The sequence below is a fragment of the Cavia porcellus genome, unplaced genomic scaffold (genome assembly GCF_034190915.1).
Source record: "Cavia porcellus strain 051 isolate PalLab524CR breed Dunkin Hartley unplaced genomic scaffold, mCavPor4.1 scaffold_17, whole genome shotgun sequence".
NCBI lineage: Eukaryota > Metazoa > Chordata > Mammalia > Rodentia > Caviidae > Cavia > Cavia porcellus.
Window position 1 is genome coordinate 23697612 of NW_026947500.1, and position 18769 is coordinate 23716380.

At 54.2% G+C, this 18769-nt stretch overlaps 1 protein-coding gene across 1 annotated transcript; it reads right to left on the reverse strand.

The window, feature by feature from the left end:
* Positions 1-5985: 5985 nt before the first annotated feature.
* On the reverse strand, positions 5986-18070 carry Map4k2 (mitogen-activated protein kinase kinase kinase kinase 2). Its single transcript, XM_013150740.3, has 32 exons — positions 17912-18070; positions 17735-17792; positions 17416-17506; positions 17267-17331; positions 16957-17012; positions 16628-16675; positions 16508-16550; positions 16101-16173; positions 15891-16022; positions 15733-15795; positions 15340-15421; positions 15148-15255; positions 14683-14761; positions 14523-14581; positions 14098-14141; positions 13984-14022; positions 13860-13893; positions 13646-13751; positions 13481-13569; positions 13356-13397; positions 13192-13276; positions 13023-13102; positions 12877-12937; positions 12673-12790; positions 8344-8402; positions 8169-8272; positions 7895-8072; positions 7047-7115; positions 6874-6960; positions 6683-6753; positions 6540-6595; positions 5986-6440 (listed from the first exon to the last, which is right to left on the reverse strand). The coding sequence occupies exons 1-32, from the start codon at positions 18005-18007 to the stop codon at positions 6353-6355; spliced, it is 2463 nt and encodes an 820-aa protein (XP_013006194.3). The 5' UTR covers positions 18008-18070; the 3' UTR covers positions 5986-6352.
* Positions 18071-18769: the final 699 nt, after the last annotated feature.

Genomic DNA, 18769 nt, shown 5'->3' on the forward strand with positions numbered 1-18769 from the left:
TTTTTTTTTTTATAGTGAGCAAGCATTTATTCTAAAATAGAGCTAAGGGGGCTGAGAATATAGCTCAGGGGTAGCTCAGCCCTTGGCTAGCATGGGCAAGGCTCTGGGTTTTGATCCCCAGCACCACACACACAAAAAAAAGGTAAAGTGGACAAAAAAAGAAGAGTATAAAATGTTTAAATTGTTTATGCTTTCATTTGTTTTTTGAGACAGAGTCTTGCTATATACCCAGGTTGGCCTTGAATTCAAGCAGTCCTCCTGCCTTAGCCTTCCCAGTGCTGGATTATAATATAAAGGTGCAGCACTGAGGGAGACCACATAAGGCAGGTTTTAGAATTCATCAGTGGCAGGGCTGGGGATTTAGCTCAGCAGCATAAGTGCCTGCCTTGCAAGTGCATGGTCATTAGTTTGATCCCCAGTACTGATATAAAAAAAAAAGAATTCATCAATGGCAAGGACAATTGTGATAGCTCATGCCGGTAATCCCAGCACCGTATAGTAAAATCCTATCACAAAAAGAAAACAGAAATTAATCAATGGCTTTTCTACATTAACTTATGAGTCTGCCCTGGGTCTGGCCCAAAGAGTGGCTGGTGTGCAGAAAACAGAACTCTCGACATCAATGGACATGATAGAGACCTACAGTGGTCTGTGACACTGTGCCTTCTCTGAAGGCAAGATGACACTGCAGCAGAGGACAGTAACTCACTCTGGAACCCGGGAGCCTCAGAGATCAAAGAGTTCTATTGTTAAGCAAAGAGTCACTGCTCCCAAAGTCTTTGTTCTGCCTCACAAGTCCTTGCTCAGTATCACATCGCATCTTTTTCCTCAGCTGTCCCCTGCCATTTCCCCCAAAACACTGTGATAGTTAAGGACCCTGTAAATACTGGCCAATCAGGGAAGTCTTTGTCTTAGCTACAAGACACAAGAGCTCCCACCTTGTTGAAACCCCCACAAACCACGGTGCATCGCCTTGTTTATCCTTCACCATACACTTGCTTGTCCATAAATTGGAAGACCCGCCATCCATCACCACCAGGCCTGCCTAGTGGGGGCACTTATCTCTATGAATAAGGAAGCCAAAGCACAGAGAAGCTAAGTAATTACCTAAGGTTGCACAGTCTCTGCTTGACAGGGTTCTTTATTCAGATAGAACACTTGCAACCTTGAGAATCAGGACCATGCCGAGAACTCTTATGGGTCTCAAAGCAAATTGGCTTCTCCCACAGGCAGGGCCCACCTGAGCCACACTCTTGAGTGACAGCTAGGAAAGTCCTTTCATCTATTCCCAGCTGCAGTTCCTACTTTACAATGTCCTGTGCTAATCTAGAGATCAGAGTGACAAGAGACAGTCATAGGGACAGAGGCCACATTCCTGGACCCTTAATTTGTTACTCATTAAAAGCATGATTCACGAATTAGGCTTGGTAGTTCTTACCTATAATCCTAACATTTGGGAGGCTGAAGCAGGACTGCCACAAGTTTGAGGCCAGGCTGCACTACAAGGAAGACTATCTGAAAACAAAATGATGTGTGTTTTCTCCTGAGATGGTCATAGACTTAAAAGTGATTTTTGTTCAGATCAGTGGTTCTTCAGTTGGGACTGCAAATATCTAATGAGTAATCAAAAGCAGAATGGAGCTTGACCTTTGTTTTGTGAAACTTTAGGTCAGCTCTCTAAGCTATGCACGATGACAGGCTAGTCATTTTGGGACTGTTTTAACACTTGGCAAAAGGAGGTTGATTAGCCCTAGAGTTACGCAACCTATCTCAGCCTCCTCCATACCAAGGACCAGAGTGCTTCTCGGGAACTCCTGGTGGCCTGGCTCTCCTTGGATTGGAGCAGAGCCTCACAAGACTGAGAAGCAGGCGTGGAGCCCAAATCACACCCTCAGCCCTTCAGGACTTTCCTTCGGTCACAGTAGAAAAGCAGAACGGAGCTAATGATCTGCTCCCTTGGCCTCCCCAGCAAGTGTCTGGACCCCCAGCCTGCTGCTCCCGTGTGCCTCGGGAACATCAGCACCCACTCCAGCTGCAGCCCAGCTTTTTTTCTCTTTCCTTTGTCAGGGGAACAGCCTGATCTTTGTTAGGTCTTCAAACTAAATTCCCTGACTTTTTTCTTTGAGATAAGGTCTCCAGATGTAGTCTGGGCTAGTCTGAAACTCACTTTGATCCTCCTGCTTCAGCCTCTGGGGTTACAGGGATGTGCCCACCCTTTTAGTATTTTCTCTTACTTTCTAATTATCTTTTTTTTTTTTTAATTTGTGCTTTAGTTTTTATTTTCATTATCACTGAAGCAAGAACCCTTGCTAACCAGTGCAAGAGAACACATTGCTTTTATTTTTATTTTTTTTTTCTGCCCTCTTGTATTTGAACTTTTAATTTTTGAAACGGCCACTTTGTAGGCCAGGGTGGCCTTGAAGTCACAGCAATCCTCCTGCCTCAGCCACCCAAGTGCTGGGATTACAGGTGTGAGCCACCGCAGCCAGCCACATCAGGTTTTTAAGGATCCTCTCTTCACCCACCTGCTCCTATGAATCTTCTAATAAAATGGAAGCCATCAACACCGCAGTCTCCTGAGTGTCATTTGGTAAATTTCTGAACTCAGAGTGGCCAAGGATGTAGCTCAGTGGCATAGCACCTGCCTGGCATGCACAAGGTCCTGAGTTCAGTTCCCATACCAAAAAACTAAAATGGAACAAAAAATTACTGAATTTGGGGAGGTGACAGAGGTTTCTAAATTAATAGCCAAGTGAGGCAGAAACGCAGGTAGCTAAAAACTAGTTGATTCCTGTAGCCTGAGTGTGTTGTGCTAACTGTAAGTAGTAGAAATCAGAATTATTCAAATTAGAAAACTCCAGAAATAAGTCATTTGTGTTTATATGGCATGCCATTCTGCAGTTTGTAATAGCTACATCTTGGAAATAGCCCAAATGCCCACCAAATGATGAGTCAGTAAAGATAAGGGTTTTTTTTGTGTGTGTCTTTTTCATTTTTTATCGGTACTGGGGATCAAATTCATGACTGCCTGCTTGCAAGGCAGGCACTTATGCCGCTGAGCTAAATCTCCAGCCCCCAGGATTTTTGAAAAATACAATAGAATACTACTCAGCCATAAAGAAGGATATGCCTGGGCTGGAGATTTAGCTCAACGGCATAAGCACCTGCCTGGCAAACACAAGGTCGTGAGCTCAATCTCCAGTACCGCAAAAAAAAAAAAAAAAAAAGATATGCCTGAGACATTTCTAGGTAAATGGGTGCACCTTGACATCATACTCAGGTGAAATAAATTGTGCACATAAATACCACATTGTTTCTCGAGTGCGAGAAACTGAAAGTATAAATAATGATCAAAATGTATACTATATATTGGGAAATGGGAAGAAAATACTCAAATGAGAAGGGGAATAAGGGTGTGGGTAGGGGGAAAAGAAAAAAGAAGAAATGGAAACAAAGCTTTTATCAATAAGGAAGGGAAGAAAAGAAGAGTTGAAAGGAGGGGAGGGGAATGGGAGAAAAGTAGCAAGATATAAAGCACCTGCCTTGTAAGCAGGCAGTCGTGAGTTCGATCCCTGGTACCGATAAAAACGAAAAAGACCAAAAAAAATAAAAGATATATTATGTACAGGTACAAATTCCCTGAGATGAACGTGATCATTATGTAAATCTAAAATGTACCAATAAAATTTTTAAAGACCACAAAAAAATTGCACACCTTTCTGAATAGCATGGTGAACTCAGGTAGGACAAGAGAAATAAAAATAGGAAGAAGACAAAAAGTAGCTTTAAGAAAGTTGCAACTAAGGGCTGGGAATATCGCTCAGTGGCAAAGCACCTGCCTGGCAAGTGCCAGGTCATGAGTCTGGTTCCCAATATCCAACAAAACAAAACTGCAGCTGAGACACAACCAAAGTTACTCAAGCTAACTTATTCTTTTTTTTTGAAACACGGTCTCTCCATGTAGTTCAAATCAGACCAGCCTTGAACTTACTATGTAACCCAGGCTGGCCTTGAACTCTTGGTGCTCCTCCTGCCTCACCCTCCCAAGTGCTGGGATTATAGGTGTGTGCTCCCATGCTAGGTCCCATGCTTTTATTTCTGAAGCCTGGCTTTCTTCAGGTTTATCACTCCTTAATCCCTAAGAGTCTTAAAGATACTATAAATCTATAAATTCCAAAAGAACTATCAAAGACATCCTGGTCTGAGATAAACAGTACTATAAGTGGATACATTTTTAAACTTCAAACACATTAAAACAGATGGTATTTTAACTACTCAATAAGGTCAGTTTTTGCATTAGCCCACTAATGGGCAACCTGACCTTAAGGAAACAAACACTGATGAACAATACGTAACCTAAAAGTAATCCTCAATCATCCACCTTAAGAGTGCTCTGAGACCACAGCAGGCCGCAAGCTCTGCAGTGCCTGCACTTTTTGCCCATGTGTACTTCTTTAACTGTTTCATGAACCTATGCCACTCAGACATGAGGTACCCTGATACTATACTCCCTTACGTGACAAAGAGTCAACAACCTATCCAGTCCAAATTGAGGTCCCCATATTTTTTTGGGTACTGAGAATCGAACTCACGACCTTGTGCTTGCCAGGCTGTGCCACTGAGCTGTATCCCCGGCCTCACATTTCCTCTTAACAAGGACCTTTTCAGACCCCTCAAGTCACTGTCCCCATTGAATTCAATCCTGGGTCACAGCTGGGATGCAAAGGATAACGAGTTTCCAGCCCCTTCCCACTAATCCCTGCCGTCTCCCAAATTCTGTTGCTGTATGTGATAAAAACACCTCTCCGGAGGCTGGGGATTTAGCTCAGCGGCATAAGCACCTGCCTTGTAAGCAGGCAGTCGTGAGTTCGATCCCTGGTACTGATAAAAACGAAAAAGACAAAAAACAAAAACAAAAACAAAACCACCTCTCTGGGCAGAAGCACAGAGCCAGCAGCATTGGGCGGACGGAATCATGTGGCACCTGACGTTCCGCAGGCAGCCAGCCAGGCCCAGTTATGTGGGAGCCCATCTCCCTGCCCCTACCTGCTCCAAGAAGTCTGCAGAACCCAGGCCAGGCATGCACTCTGTAACCCCATCACCCCCGCCTGAGGTGGCTCGTAAGATGCCCTCTGGGTGAGCGTGCCCCATCTGGGCTTGGAAGGTGCAACTCAGCCTCCTCTGAATCTCACTGGAGACACAGGATCCCCTCATTGTAGCCATTGGAGACTGGACAAAGTCACATCCACATGGGCCAGGGATCTATTCCCATGCGCTGCCACCTACCCTTTCCAGGCCTTGAGGGGACAAGTGCTTCCTGCTGGGCCCCTAGGCATAGAGGTTTCAGGGCTGCTTTGGGTGACAGGAGGGTGGCAGGCTCTGGGGGAGCACTGAGCCCCACACTTTGGCCCTAGATCACCCCCCGTCCTGTTGCCCTTCCAGGCTCCTGTTCCCCTACCTAAAGCCTCCAGTGTAGCTCAAACTTTCGATCCTCCTGTCTCGGCCTCTCGGAATGCTGGCATGGACCACCAACCCCAGATACAGGATCTGGTAAAGGCTTCCTCAAGTCTATCCAGAGAATCACACTGTATTGTTCTGGGCCTGACATGGGATGCCACAGCAGGCAGGTCAGGGTGGTGGCCCTTGGTCATGGCAGGCTATCCCTCCCAGAGGCTGGGCAGAACAGGCCACATGTGAGACCCTCCATGAGGCAGGGCTACCTTTAGCTCAGGGTCCTCTCTGCATTAGTCCTTTGGGTACTGATTTGCAACAGAGGCCTCAGACTGCAAAGCTGATGGTCAGCTCTGGGGAGGGAGAGACATGGAGCTCAGATGGCTCCTGAGAACACGGTCCTTATCTCCTGCTCCTGGCTTCCCCTGAACACTGGCAGCCCTGTCCATGTACTGCACATGCCCAAGACCCACAGGTGCCCACAGAAAGGAGTGCTGCAGGTGGGGGAAGAAAGTGCCTCCGCACCCCTGGACCTGGAGGAACAGTGGGTAAAACCAGCCAGCTTTAATACTAATATAGTTCTCTTTCTCTCTTAAATACATGTTCCCCAGACAGAGCCCGGGCAGGCTCTTTGGCAGCAGGAGTGCAAAGGCAATGTGGGACAACATGGAATGGATCAGCAGGTGGCCCTCACAGGCCTGGGTCCCCACACCAGGGACGGGGCTGCCCGCAGGGAGGGGTGGCGGTAGCAGCTTCCTCTGGTCCAATTATTGCCAAGGTTCCAGGAGTCCCCTCCCATCCCGGCTCCATATTTTTTCTCAGGATTATTTCCGCCTCCAGCTCAGCAGAGGCAGGACCCCATCCCCACCAGGGCAGCTCAGGCCCAGGGGACTGGCGCTGCTCAGTAGCTGCTCTGGTGGCCGGTGAGGATGTACAAGTTGCTGTGTGCCCCCGGGTTGTCGGTGGGGATGCTCTCCAAGATGATGTCCCTGCAGGAGGGTGAAGGGTGAGGGGCAGCAGCAAGGGGTTCCCATCCCTGCTCAAGGGGCCCAGGGCTGGCTTCAGGGAAGGTTGGGTGCCCCGCCTACCTGTGGGCCCCCAGCACTCGGAAGATCCTTGTCTCATCTGTGATCTCCTGTGTCACCTGAGGAGACAGGGAGCCCTGAAGCCTCCCCAGAAGGTCCTTTTCCAAATATCGAGGCCGACAGCAGGTCCTGAAGCCCACGCTCACCTCATTGGTGTCCAGGCTGCGGCCCTGCATGCCGTGGCTCCAGAAGGCCAGCACACTGTCCTGCAGACACACTGTAAGGGCAGCAGCATTAGCCCACGACCCCGAGGGATGGCTCAAGTCTAGGCCGAGATCCTGGCTCCCAGGGAGGGGCTGAGCCCCTGAAACTCCCGCCCCACCTCTGGCTCACTCACCCACAGTCTCAATGGGGAAGTCAAAGGTCAGTTCTGGGGCCAGTGTGGCTGTGGGCTCACCCTGCAGATTCACAATCCTCACGCAGCCTGCCCAGGGAGAGGGCTGTTGGGTGGGCACAGGGCAGCATCCCTCACCCCACTGTTACCCCAGCCCTCACTCCTGGGTCACTCACGTTCAAAGCTGACCAGAACTGTGTCCCTGTCCACCTGGATCACCTGCTGGGCTGAGCCTGGGATCCCCTCTGTAGGCGGAGGAGGAGACAGGCCCTGGTTGACCCCTCGACCCACTCTGACCCCAAGGGCATGGGATGGGGACTCACTACGGCCAACCTGACTTATGAGGGCACTTCAGCTCGTAGCTGATCTCACTCAGAGAAGATAAGGGACCACCGTGGGACACAGGGAGTAGCGGGGAGGCCGAGGGAGCTATAGGCAGGCTCAAGACTCAAGAAAACCAGGACATGGTACTCAGTCACCCATGACTTGGGACAAGTCACTGCGCCCCTGAGCCTCAGTTTCCCCACTGGTAGTCCAAGGCACTGATGCCCTCCTCGAGGGGCCAGGGACTAAGGAGGGAGTTTTCCTTCTGCCCTCCTAGCATCCCACATGGACCCCACACCTGCCCCCGCTCCAGGAGGGGCCTGTTTCCTATTTCAGAGTTGCCTGTTCCTGCCTCCCCGCAGCAGCCCTAAGCGCAGCCCCTTTTCCTTAGCTTCTAAGCACTGGGGTTTAATAAAATGTCATTTTTTTGCGACAGAATCTCATTCTCAGGGCTGGCTCTCAATTCCTGGGCTCCAGTGATCTTCAGCCTGGTCCCTGCTCCATTGGGTGGTTAAGGCAACAGGGAGGAACCAGGAAGCCTGGCTTTGTCTAACAAATCTGTCACCAAAGCCCCGCAGAAACTGAATGCCAAGGCCACTGTAGAGCTACAGATTGTGGGGACCCTGGTTTGAGATTGCAGCCCCCATTCTGTGTCTCTCACGCACCCATGGCCCGCAGCCCAGCGTTCCTGCTCACTCACCAGGTGGGATGAGGATGTCAGGTGTCAGGCCGGCCTCCAGGGGCAGGACGTGGAAGAGGACACGGCAGCCGGGCCCCTCAGGCCCTTCGGCACCTACACACACCTGTGGCAGCTCCTTCCCGTCCAGCACCAGTGGCTCCAGCATCCCAGCTGGGCTTGGCAGAGGACTAGAGAAGTTCTGAGGGGGGGTGTGTAGCAGGGATGCTGGGGTCTCTATTCATCCTCAAGTCCCCTACCCCATGTTCCCCGGGGCACCCCTCCAACCAGCCCGCACCTTTAGCAGCAGGAACTTCTGCAGCGGCTCATACCACTGCAACAGGAGCAGGCTGGCAGGCAGCGCAGCCAGTAGGAAGGTGCCGCCCGTGTAGGGGTTCCGCACTGTGGGGAAGCAGCCATGGGCACGGACTCAGCCTGAGTCCCACCACCCCAGGCTCCCAGCCTGTACTTACCCACGCGACACTGCAGGCAGCCTTTGGTGTCTGGGATCTTGGTGGACAGTGCAAAGCGCCTGGAGGAATGACAACCAGGACATATGTTGGGGGCCATCCCTGGTGAGGATCCCACAGAGCCCCATGAGATGCCACTTTCATCTTCCCACTTCATGGGTGATAGGAAGTGGCAACTTAGTGGCTTAGCAAGACTGTTATGGCTTATATCCAGTTGTCTCCCCAAAGCCTTGTGCTCTCAGGGTTGGGGGCTCCTAGAGGTGACTGGATTATGCCGCATTAACACAACCCACTGTGGCCCAGAAGGCTGGGGGTCCAAAGGTGGGGTCTGCTCAAGGAGGTGGCTCCCTGGGGGTGGGGGCAGGGCCTGGGTTGCACTTCCCTCCCCAGCTGCTGCGTGCCCCAGGGGAGCAGCTGTCTCACATCCAGTCCTTTCCACAGTGCCTCTGACCGGGCAAGGGCCGAAACCTCTAAGGCAGGTGCCAAAATAAACCTTTTAGTTGTGGGCGTCAGGTATTTTGTCTCAGCAAAAAGAAGTGGCCAAGACAAGATGGAAACCTGTTTCAAAATTTAAAAAAAGGCTAGGAATGTAGCTCAGGGCAAAGGCTCTGAGTTCAATCTCTAGTAGTAATGAGAGAGACAGAGAGAGAGAGAGAGAGAGAGAGAGAGAGAGAGAGAGAGAGAAAGGGAGAAAGAGAAGAGAGAGCCAGAGAGACTCAGAGAGGCCAAGTACCTTGCCCTGTAACACTGCATAGGGCAAAAGGTCTGTAGCCTGGGCTGTCTTCCTCAGAGTCCAGGGTTTTGGGTCACAGAAATACATCTGGGTCTGTATGGCCTTGAGGAAGCCACTTCACCTCTCCCTGCCTCAATTTTCTTATCTGCAGAATAAGGATGAAGTGGTGCCAATGTCAGCAGCTCACAGCAAGGTTCAATGAGGTAACACCCAGGACAGCACTCTCATCTGGGTACTTTTTGAGTCCCTGCAAGGCCATGTTAGGTTAAGCTGAGTATAATTAAGGAAAACTGAGTGTGCAGGCTGGGAGCAGAGGCAGACACAGCTGAGTCTGCCCAGGGCATGCATAGTTCATTTCAGACAGGCACATAGGCCCAGGGAGGCAGAGAAGCTTTATTTTTTAAAATGTTTAAAAAATTTTCTGTCTTTGTGAGACAGGGTCTCAACTAGGCAGTTCAGACTAGCCTTCAGCTCACTTTGTAGCCCAGCGTGGTCTCTAATTTTACAGCAATCCTCCTGCCTCAGCCTCCTGAGTGCTGGGATTATAGGCATGTGCCACCCATGTCTGGCTACAGGAACTTTAAATAGTGAATGAAAACTGGGCATGTTGGCACAGGTCTGCAATCCCAACCACTCAGGAGGCTGAGACAAGAGGACAGAAAGTTGGAGGCAACTTAGTGAGATCTTATCTCAACATAAAAAAGGCTAAGAATGTAGCCCAGTGGCAGAACTTCTCAGAGTTTGATTCCGAAGATAATAAAAAAAAAGGGGGGGGGGGCGCGCTGGGGATTTAGCTCAGTGGCACAAGCACCTGCCTGGCAAATGTGAGGTCGTGAGTTTGATCCCCAGTACCGGGAAAAAAATAAAATAAAATAAAAGCACACCTATAATCCCAGCATTCAGGAGGCTAAGGCAAGAGGATCACTTCAAGTTTGAGGCCAGCTACAAAATGAGTTCAAGGCCAGCCTGAGATCTTGCCTCAAAAAAAAAAGAAAAAGAAAAAAAAAAAAAAAAAAAGGAGAGAGAGAGAGGAAGAGAGAAATAAACAACAAAAGGCCTACTCTCTGTTGCTCGGCTGGGTTTACTGCCTTGCAGGACTATAGGGCACCCGGCTTCTTGCCCAGGGAGAAAGGGTGAAGTGTGGCTGTCAGAGAGGTGTTTGCCTTGCTTATGGGGAGTTCCCAAACCCCATCGGACCCTCTGAGCCTGTTTCTTCCTCTGGGAACTCTGGGACAGGGCCACATGCTGGCCGTGACAGCCCCTCCCAGTGGCCCAGCCCTGCCTCTGCCTCTGCCAGGATGTGGCCCCAAGGAGGAAGCTGCCCTCTGTCCTGCCTTCTTCCTCCCACTCTCCACCAGCTGCCCTTTGTGTGGGGCAGTGCCATGTCATTTTGTGTTTAGTCCCCCACCAATTCCAGCGCACCCTTCTGTACAGTCAAAATGGTCACTGCCTTCCCAGACACAGGCTCATGTAGGCGCCAGTGGGCCCTGGGCCAGTTTGGAGGCTCCCTGGGGAATGAGCTCAGGAAGCCCAAAGCGAGAGGGCAGCAGGTGCAGGAAGGGCCTGGGCCCTCCTGTTCCCCCAGATGGTGCTGCACTGGCCTGGCCCGCCTTGTCCTCTCTGCCTCCCAGCCAGCTTCTACCATCACCTACCTGGTTGTGACAATGATCGAGCCATGGCCTGGTCCCCTAGCACCAAGCTCCAGCCCTAGCCAGCCATGGACAGATGGAGCTGCCACTTGCACACCAATAATGGGATTGAGCCCAGAGCCTCCACACTAAGGTACATGTCCACACCATCCCTCATTTTTGAATTTTTACATATTGACACAAGGGGTTGCTAAATTGTTAAGTTACCAGTCTGGCTAGAACTTAAAATTTTTCTTTCTCAGCCTCCCAGAGTGCTGAGATTACAGGCTTATAGCACCAACCCTGGCTGAATAAACATCTCTGTGTGACCCAGTTGAATTCAGTTCCCTGTGAAGGCCACTCTACCCCCAGCTGATGACAGCTCCATCCTGCCCCTGGCCCAGGCCAGCAGCCTTGGAGTCAACCTTGACTCTCCTCTCTCTCCCATTCACTACCTATCATCAGGAAATCCTGTCTCAACTTGCAAAACAGAACCAAAATTGGACCAGTTTTCACATCTTTCATTGTTACCCTGGCCCATGCCATTGTCACCTCCCAGCTGACAGTCACCAGCAGCCTCATCCTGTCACTGTCTACCACCTGGCAGCTGAAGTGACCCTGGAACATCTCCATGTGCATTGGTCCTCAGCAGTGACCCCCGGGCTGCCCCCCCCACCAACCATCCCCAGACCCTGCAGTCTCACCTTCACAGTACTGCTCCAGCTGGCCACTTCTCAGGAACCCTCAGCCCGGCCACTGAGTGGCCTCCTTTCCTGTCCCCTTCCCTCCTCTGATTCACCTTCCCCCTGTCTGTCAGAGCCCAACAGCTTCTGTTGGTCAGCAGCCTGGCTTCTTTGCCAAGAGATCAGGACGGTCCTCCGGTGGGCCTCACACACCCTTCCACCCCTTTCCTGGTCTCCTGAAGAGGACCCAGGTTCCAGGCCCGGCCAGGGAGCCCCTCACCCCTTGGTGCCAGCACAAGGATCCTCTTGGTGTCACTGCAGCACGGCTCCAGCTGAGCCTGAAGCTAACCTCAGCCTCACACTTGCAGCTACCAGAGTCACTCATCTCCTTTTACACCTCAGTCAATGGCTGCAGTCACCCACGGTGGGAGGAATCCTGATCAGCACACGGGGGGTCTTCAAAATGCCGTAGCACCACTGCTGCCAGCGGGGCACAGGCCAGATCCTGGGCCAGGCAGCAGGGAAGGATTCAGGTGCCCGTGTGGCCTCCCCAGCCTGCAGGCCAAATGCCTGGGCCTTCCCAATCCCCAGGCTTCTCACTGCACATGCACCTGCTCTCCCTTCTGCCAGGAGCGGTTCCCTGGCTGGAACCATCAGCACTTCAACACTCCAGAAGCCAAGATGGCTCAGCCCCCAGTTCTGCCCAGCACCAGGTGTGCCTGGCTCCCCTATTCTTGAAAACAAGGACTCACTTATGATGTCCCCAAGCCCAAATGGGCCCTACAGAGTTCATGTGTCTGCACCCATTTTTGTGGCTGTCAGATGAAGCCCCACATCCTGATGGCTATTGATCCCACAATCTACAAGGCACTTTGACATTCATGGTCCCCTTCTTTGTTGTTTTTGCTTTTTCATGGTACTGGTCATTTAACCCAGGGTCTCTGCATTGAGCTACATCCCCAGCCCTTTATAAATTTATTTTCAGGCAGGATCTTGCCAAGTCATTAAGCTTCCCAGTCTGGGATTGAACTTGAGATCTTCCTGCCTCAGCCTTCTAGAGCACTGGGGATTACAGGCATGTTCCACCATGCCTAGCCGCAGGCCCCCTTCTCATCTCCAACAATGCCAAAAGCCCGTAGGGAGGCCACCATTAGGACAGACCAGGCTCAGTGACGGCAAGGGACAAGTGATGCACCCAAGGCCCTGCCAGTGCCAAGACCAGCGAGGCTGCATCCCAGCCCGGCTCTGCCCCTGGCTGCCGCTCTGCACACCTGGCAGGGGCTCTGACCTGGGGATGATGTGCTGGGTGAGGCGGTTGGTGGGGATGGTGAGGGGGGCCTGCTGCTGTAGTCTCCGCTGCTCGAACAGGCCAGGGAGGTCATGGGCCCAGATATGTGTGGACTTCCCTGCAGGTGTGGGACAAGGACAGGTGGGCTCAGGGGGAGCTCGGGGTAGGCACTATGGGTGCCAGCCCGCCCGTGCCACCTCCTACCTGAGAGTGACAGCAGCACATTGTTCACACAGTAAAGCCAGGAACAGCGGTGGGAAATGAGCTGGAGGAATCACATGGAGAGAAGGGGGACAACGGTTGGCACCTGGGCCTGTGACCTGCCCCCACCCCGTGGCAGCTGGCCTCACCTTCTCCAGTGTGTCCTCGTGCAGCTCATGCAGGTTGAGCGTGTAGATGCCCTCCTCGGCTCCCACCACCAGGAACTGATCTGCCAGTGTAGCCATGGGGTCAGAGGTCATTCATGGCCACAGCCCAAGCCTAGAGATGGCAGGCTCCCCCTCCTTCACCCCAGCCTACCTCGAGTGACGGGGTGGACCCAAGTGACAGCAGCGTGAATTCGCAGGGGGCAGCCATTGAAGACCTTGGAGAAGCAGGCGCCCATCTGCAGAGGAAAAGGGCTGCCGAGAAAGCCAGGGGCACAACAGTAGGGTGCAGGGTCCAGGCTGTGGGGCAACACTTACATGCACTTTCGGGGTGGGGGGCAGCCCATGGCAGGCAGACCTCTGGGAGGGAGAGAAGGAGTCAGGGCTGTGGTGACGCTCACTGCCCACTGCCCACTGCCCACCCTCTTCTGCATCCCCCTCACCTGAGGATCATCCTGCTGCTTCATGGTGGCCCAGGCTGTGGGCAGCAGTGAGGGGCTGTTGGGTTCTGGTGGGGATGGGGGCAGAGTTCCTGCGGGCATAGGCTACTGTGAGCTCAGTGTGTCCTGTATCTGGTCCTCCTCTGGCCTCCCAAGCCTGGGACTCACCTGGGGTGCTAGAATGAGGGTCCTCAGTTGTTGGCTCAACAGGCGGTGGCCCCAAGAATGGGGCCCGCTTGATGGTTCCCATAGTGTCATCTGGGGACTCCAACTCCTGGCAAGAAGATAGAAAGGCCAGGCGGCTGTTGGCAGGTGACCCTATGGCCTTGACTCAGGTTAACCACACCCTGGGCACCTTCTCCTGGTTCCCTCCACTCTGCACCTGCAGGTCTGAGGCTGGTCGGATGGTCAGACTCCTGGGGGACAAAGCAGAAGGCTCTGAGTGTGAGATGGGACTGGTATCCACACCAAGCTGTCCCTTCCCTGTCCCAGGTGCCACCTCTCACCTTTCCTCCAGGGCCTCCTGGACTGACTGCAGCAGGCTCCTGGGCAGGAGGGAGCGGCATTAGAAGTCGCCTTTCTTCCCCCCTCAGCCTGCAACTCCCCTCCTCGTCACTCACCTGCTCAGTTCCTCCTTTCCCAGAAGTGTCCACTCTTCCTCCCACTGGGGGATACCAAGGCAAGGAACCCAGGAGAGAGGCGGAGAGAGACAATGTGAGAAAGCAAGATAGCAGGGGAGGAGTAGATAGACAGACAAATGGACGGTGGGATGTACTAGACAAGACTCACGAGAGATGATGAATGAAACAACTGACGACAAAGGCAGAGCAGGATGTAGGTAGGGTGGGGACTTGGGCCCACAACATGCCATGTTTTAGAAAGGTATGGTCGCCCTGCCACCTTCCTGGCTGCCTTGGAAGGAGCCCCAGCCCCCTGCCCCTGGGTGGTACAGAAAGCCCCTCATTCAAAACACCTCAACTTAGGGGACTTAACCTGTACCCCAACCCCTGCTCCGATTGCTCCACCCTGCACAGCCCCTTCTCACCGGCTCATTGAGTGGGTCTGTTTCTTTCCTTCGAGGGGCACCAAACTTCACCTGGTGAACTGGAGGTGGGGGGCAAAGCACACAGCTTAGGGACCCAGAGTCTCAAGACTGACCTCTGAGTTCCCAACACAGGCGCACATGGCTCCCCCTGAAGACTCACACTGGATCTCAGAGGGCGTCCTCTCAGCAGAGCCGTGCTGTCCCCTCGAGTGTATAGTGTCTGGAAACATGTCATAAGCCTAGGAAAGGACAGACCCAGCAGGCTCACACCCAGCGCCTCCCGCAGCCAGGACTCCTAAGAGGTACTTCACATGCTCCAGGGTGTTTTGCTTTTCACCACTCCAAGAGGCACCCTCATTTCACAGATGCCAAAACTGGCATAGAGAGATCAAGTAACTTGCCAAAAATCACACAAAAAACAAGAGTGCTTAGTCATGGTCATGGTCAGCTTAGTCATGATCACGGTCAGCCCAAGGTTCCCAAAGGCGAGAACCTACCAAGAGGGAGTGGAAGAGAAGCAAGGCATGGCTCAGGAAAGAGGCCTACTAAGTGAGCTTGCGTGCAGGGCAGGGGCCTGGACTTGGGCACCCTTGTGGTTCTTTCCCACCCCCCAGCCCACTCGCACCTCCAGCTCACAGTCTTCAGGGGACAGGCTTCCCAGATGGGGGTCGCTGGCCTTGTCCAGGAGCTGAGTGAGGAGGGCCCGGGGGAGGTGCTGTGTCGTGAATGGGTGCTGGAGGAGCAAGGGGCCGTCAGCTGGGCTCCGTCCTCCAGGCTCCGCTTTGAGTGCCAAGCCCCAAGCCTGCCTGCTTCCCACCTGCAGAAGCTTCTCAGCTGTGGGCCTCTTCTTGGGGTTCTTGGTCAGGGCCAGCTTGAGGAAGTGGTGGAAGTTCTGGGTCCTAGTGGGCACAAGTGGTCCCGCCAGACTCAGGTGAGGCCTCATGCAGGACAGTTGCAGGGGCCCCCCATGCTCCAGGGTACACCCAGGAAGCAGCCAGCTGGAGCAATGCCATTGCAACACACTAGCGCCTCCACTGCCAGCTGCATGCCCTTCTTTCCTACCCACATGGGGTCTGCCCAGGGGTGAGTCCAGGCCCCTGGCTTGGAGGATCGGTCCGTAGAGGACTCTAATGGGCTTCCATGGAGGTGGCTCCTCCTTTCTTGGGGACCCAGCTAAAAAAGGGGTCCAGCAGGGGGCGTGAACTCTCACCAACATGTTTTTTCTCGCAGCTTGGGTGGTTGGAAGTTGCTTTTTGACATCAGCATCAAGGCCCTGTACAGGTATAAACCAAAAGTCAAGGGCTGCCAGGTCAGGGGTCAAGGGTCAGCAGGACAAAGGGTCAGGCAAAGGGCATATCTCAGACTGACCTCATAGGGTGCAGGTGAAAGAGAGGGGGCTGCAGCTCAGCCAGCTCAATGGCGGTGATACCCAAGGCCCAGACGTCACATAGCTCATTGTAGCCACCCTTGCGCTCCACTGCAGCCACCTCTGGAGCCATCCTAGAGGCAGGGTCACAGATGGGATGTCCAAGTGTCCCACCTATGGCTGGTACCCCACTGCCCAAGGCACAGCCTCACCAGTATGGAGTTCCAATGAAAGATCTTCTCTTGGCCACGGATGCTGTCAGCTCGCCTGATACCCCAAAGTCAGCTGCAAGGAGATGAGCAGCGGCTCTCTAGTCCTCTGGCCCCACCCACCACGGCACCACCAGAGCCCAGGCTCAGGATGCACTGGCAGGGCTATCCCAGGCCAGAAAAGCCTCTCCTTCAAGGGCCTACCAGCTTCGGTCCTTGAGGACTCAGCCCCCATCCAGCCCCACAACCTCATCCAGCTTCCAGCAGGGAGTACTTCCGGGGTTTCTAAATGCAGAAACTGAGGCTCAAGTGGTAAAGTGACTTGTCCAAGGTGACCCCGGGATGCTTGAAGCAATGTTCTCTCTGACACTTCTAGAGCCCTCACCCTGACGGAATCCCCTGGTACTGACCCAGCTTGACATCACCCTGGAGAGTGAGGAGAAGGTTGGCTCCCTGTGGGAATAAAGAGAGAGTCCTGTGCAGTGTCCCAGGCTGCTGGCTCCCACACCACATCCTTGGGCAGCCCCTACCTTGATGTCTCTGTGGATCTTCCCCTGAGAATGCAAGTGGTGGAGACCCTGGGGGCAGAGAGGAGCTCCTGAGTGCAGCTGCCTAGCACCAAGCCCTCCCTCCGAGCCCCTCCTATGGACTAGGGCCCCCCACTCAAGCTGCTTCCTCCTCCCCTCTCCCCAAACAGGAAGTGGCTGAGCCAAGAGGGAAATGGGCTGCTTCCGGCAACAGGGCTGGGGCCCCTTCCCCGAGGACCCATGGCCCTGCCCAGCTCTGTCTGTAGGACTTCCCCGGAGCTCTGGGCTCTGGCTCTGGGGCCCCCATGTAAACATCTGATGGGGTTGAGTACCTTCAGGGCCTCTCTGCAGACATAGGCAATCTGCCGTTCCTCCAGGGGCCCTGTGGCTGAAATGGAAAGGTGAGGGCTGCTGGGGGGGGGGGATCTGGTGACCCTTCCTGACCACCCCGTGTGGGAAGAGCAGTAGAAGATGCTAGATGAAAGGGATGCTAGCCCTATCTCCTCTGGAGACCAGAGAAGGACAGCGGTTTCTCAAGGTCACACAGTCAATCAGAAGTGGAGAGGAGCCCGAGTCCAACACTGTTTCCTCTCTTTCCTCTCACCCAAACACTGAGGGTGGGGGGAGAGGTGTGGTTCTCACCGTGGTAAATTTCCTGCAGGGACCCCCCTCCACAGAACTCCATGCAGATCCACAAGCGATCATTCCTGGGGTGGAAGACACAAAACTGAGATGGGCACATGGCAGGCCACACGGGGGCTGCCGGGGGCAGGAGGATAAAGCGTCCTCACCTGAGGTAGCTGCCAATGTAAGCCACCACATTGGGGTGGCGACACTCACGGAGGATGGTGATTTCTTGCTGGAGGGAGCTGATGTCGTCCCCTGGGGAGCACAAGACATCACACAGGGACCGAAGAGCAGTGGCCGGGACTCAAGGCCCCCATCTGCAAAATGAGAGCGTGCCTCCCTCCTGGCTGCACAGGGGCCAGGCCCCAGAACCTTCCGGGCTCGCCTCGTAGGGGGTCTGGAAATGTCAACTCTCCGCCCCCGGCGGCGCGCCGGGCATCGCCCTGCCTGCCTCTGGCGCGCAGGCCCCTCCTGGGCCCTCACCTGGGTCGAGCTTGACGATCTTCACAGCGGCCAGCTCGGACGTGACCGTGTCGCGGGCCTGCGGGGCGCAGGGGGTGCAGCGGGATGAGGAGGCGGGGCTGGGGGCTTGGCCGCTCGGCGGGGCGCTAGCGCGCCCCCACCGCCACACGCGTCCGCGCGCCCTCCCGCCCGGCGCACCTTGTAGACGTCGCCATATGTCCCGGCTCCCACGCGCTGCAGCAGCTCAAAGCGGTCCCGCGGATCCTGCAGCGACACATCCCGCAGTAGCGCCATGGCCCGGCGCCGGGCGGGCGCGAGCTGCGGAGCCGGCGCGGGGCGGGGCAGGGCGGGGTGAGGCGGGGCGGGCGCCGGTGGCTCGGAGGCCGTGGGGGCGGGGCCAGGCTGGAGACGCCCAGCCGCCCGGGCGGGAGGGGGCGCCGTGGGACAGGCCTACAGTGGCGCGGGGAAGCCCCAAGGCCGGGCAGGGCTTGAGTTCTCGCCGGCCACTGGTGCCTCGCGCTATAGAGGTGGTGAGCACGAAGTCCAGAGGCAGAGGAAAGAAGGGATGGTCCGCTCCCTGCCCCGTTTCCCAGATGAAACACGGACATGTATTTTTTTTAACAAAATGTATTCATCTCCCTTGCAACTGAAAAATAAATCTATGTACAAAACAGGAAGCGATGAGCTCCCCCACACCCAACCCCCCGCAGATTTCCTCCCGGGTCCCTGAAAGGGGATGACCGTCGGGGAGGTCCCCAGAGGTCCTGCTTTCATCTGGGGCCGGTGGTGTCAGGAAGGGGTGGGGCTTTGCATCCCGGCCTCCAGGGGGCGGGAAGAGAAAGGGCAGCTGGTTTCAAAATTTCTGCCAGTGGGATTTCAAGTTCTTTGGGGGGCAGGGTCTTGGATTCCCAAGGGATGGAATTCGTAAGCGCGGAAATGCGCTTCTGGGTGCTGAGTGTGATCCTGACTTCTGGACCACAGGCGGGACCGCCGCTCCTAGTGTCACGGTCCAACCCTCTGCCCTTAGGAGTGGGGAGGGACCCTGAGGGTCTTGGT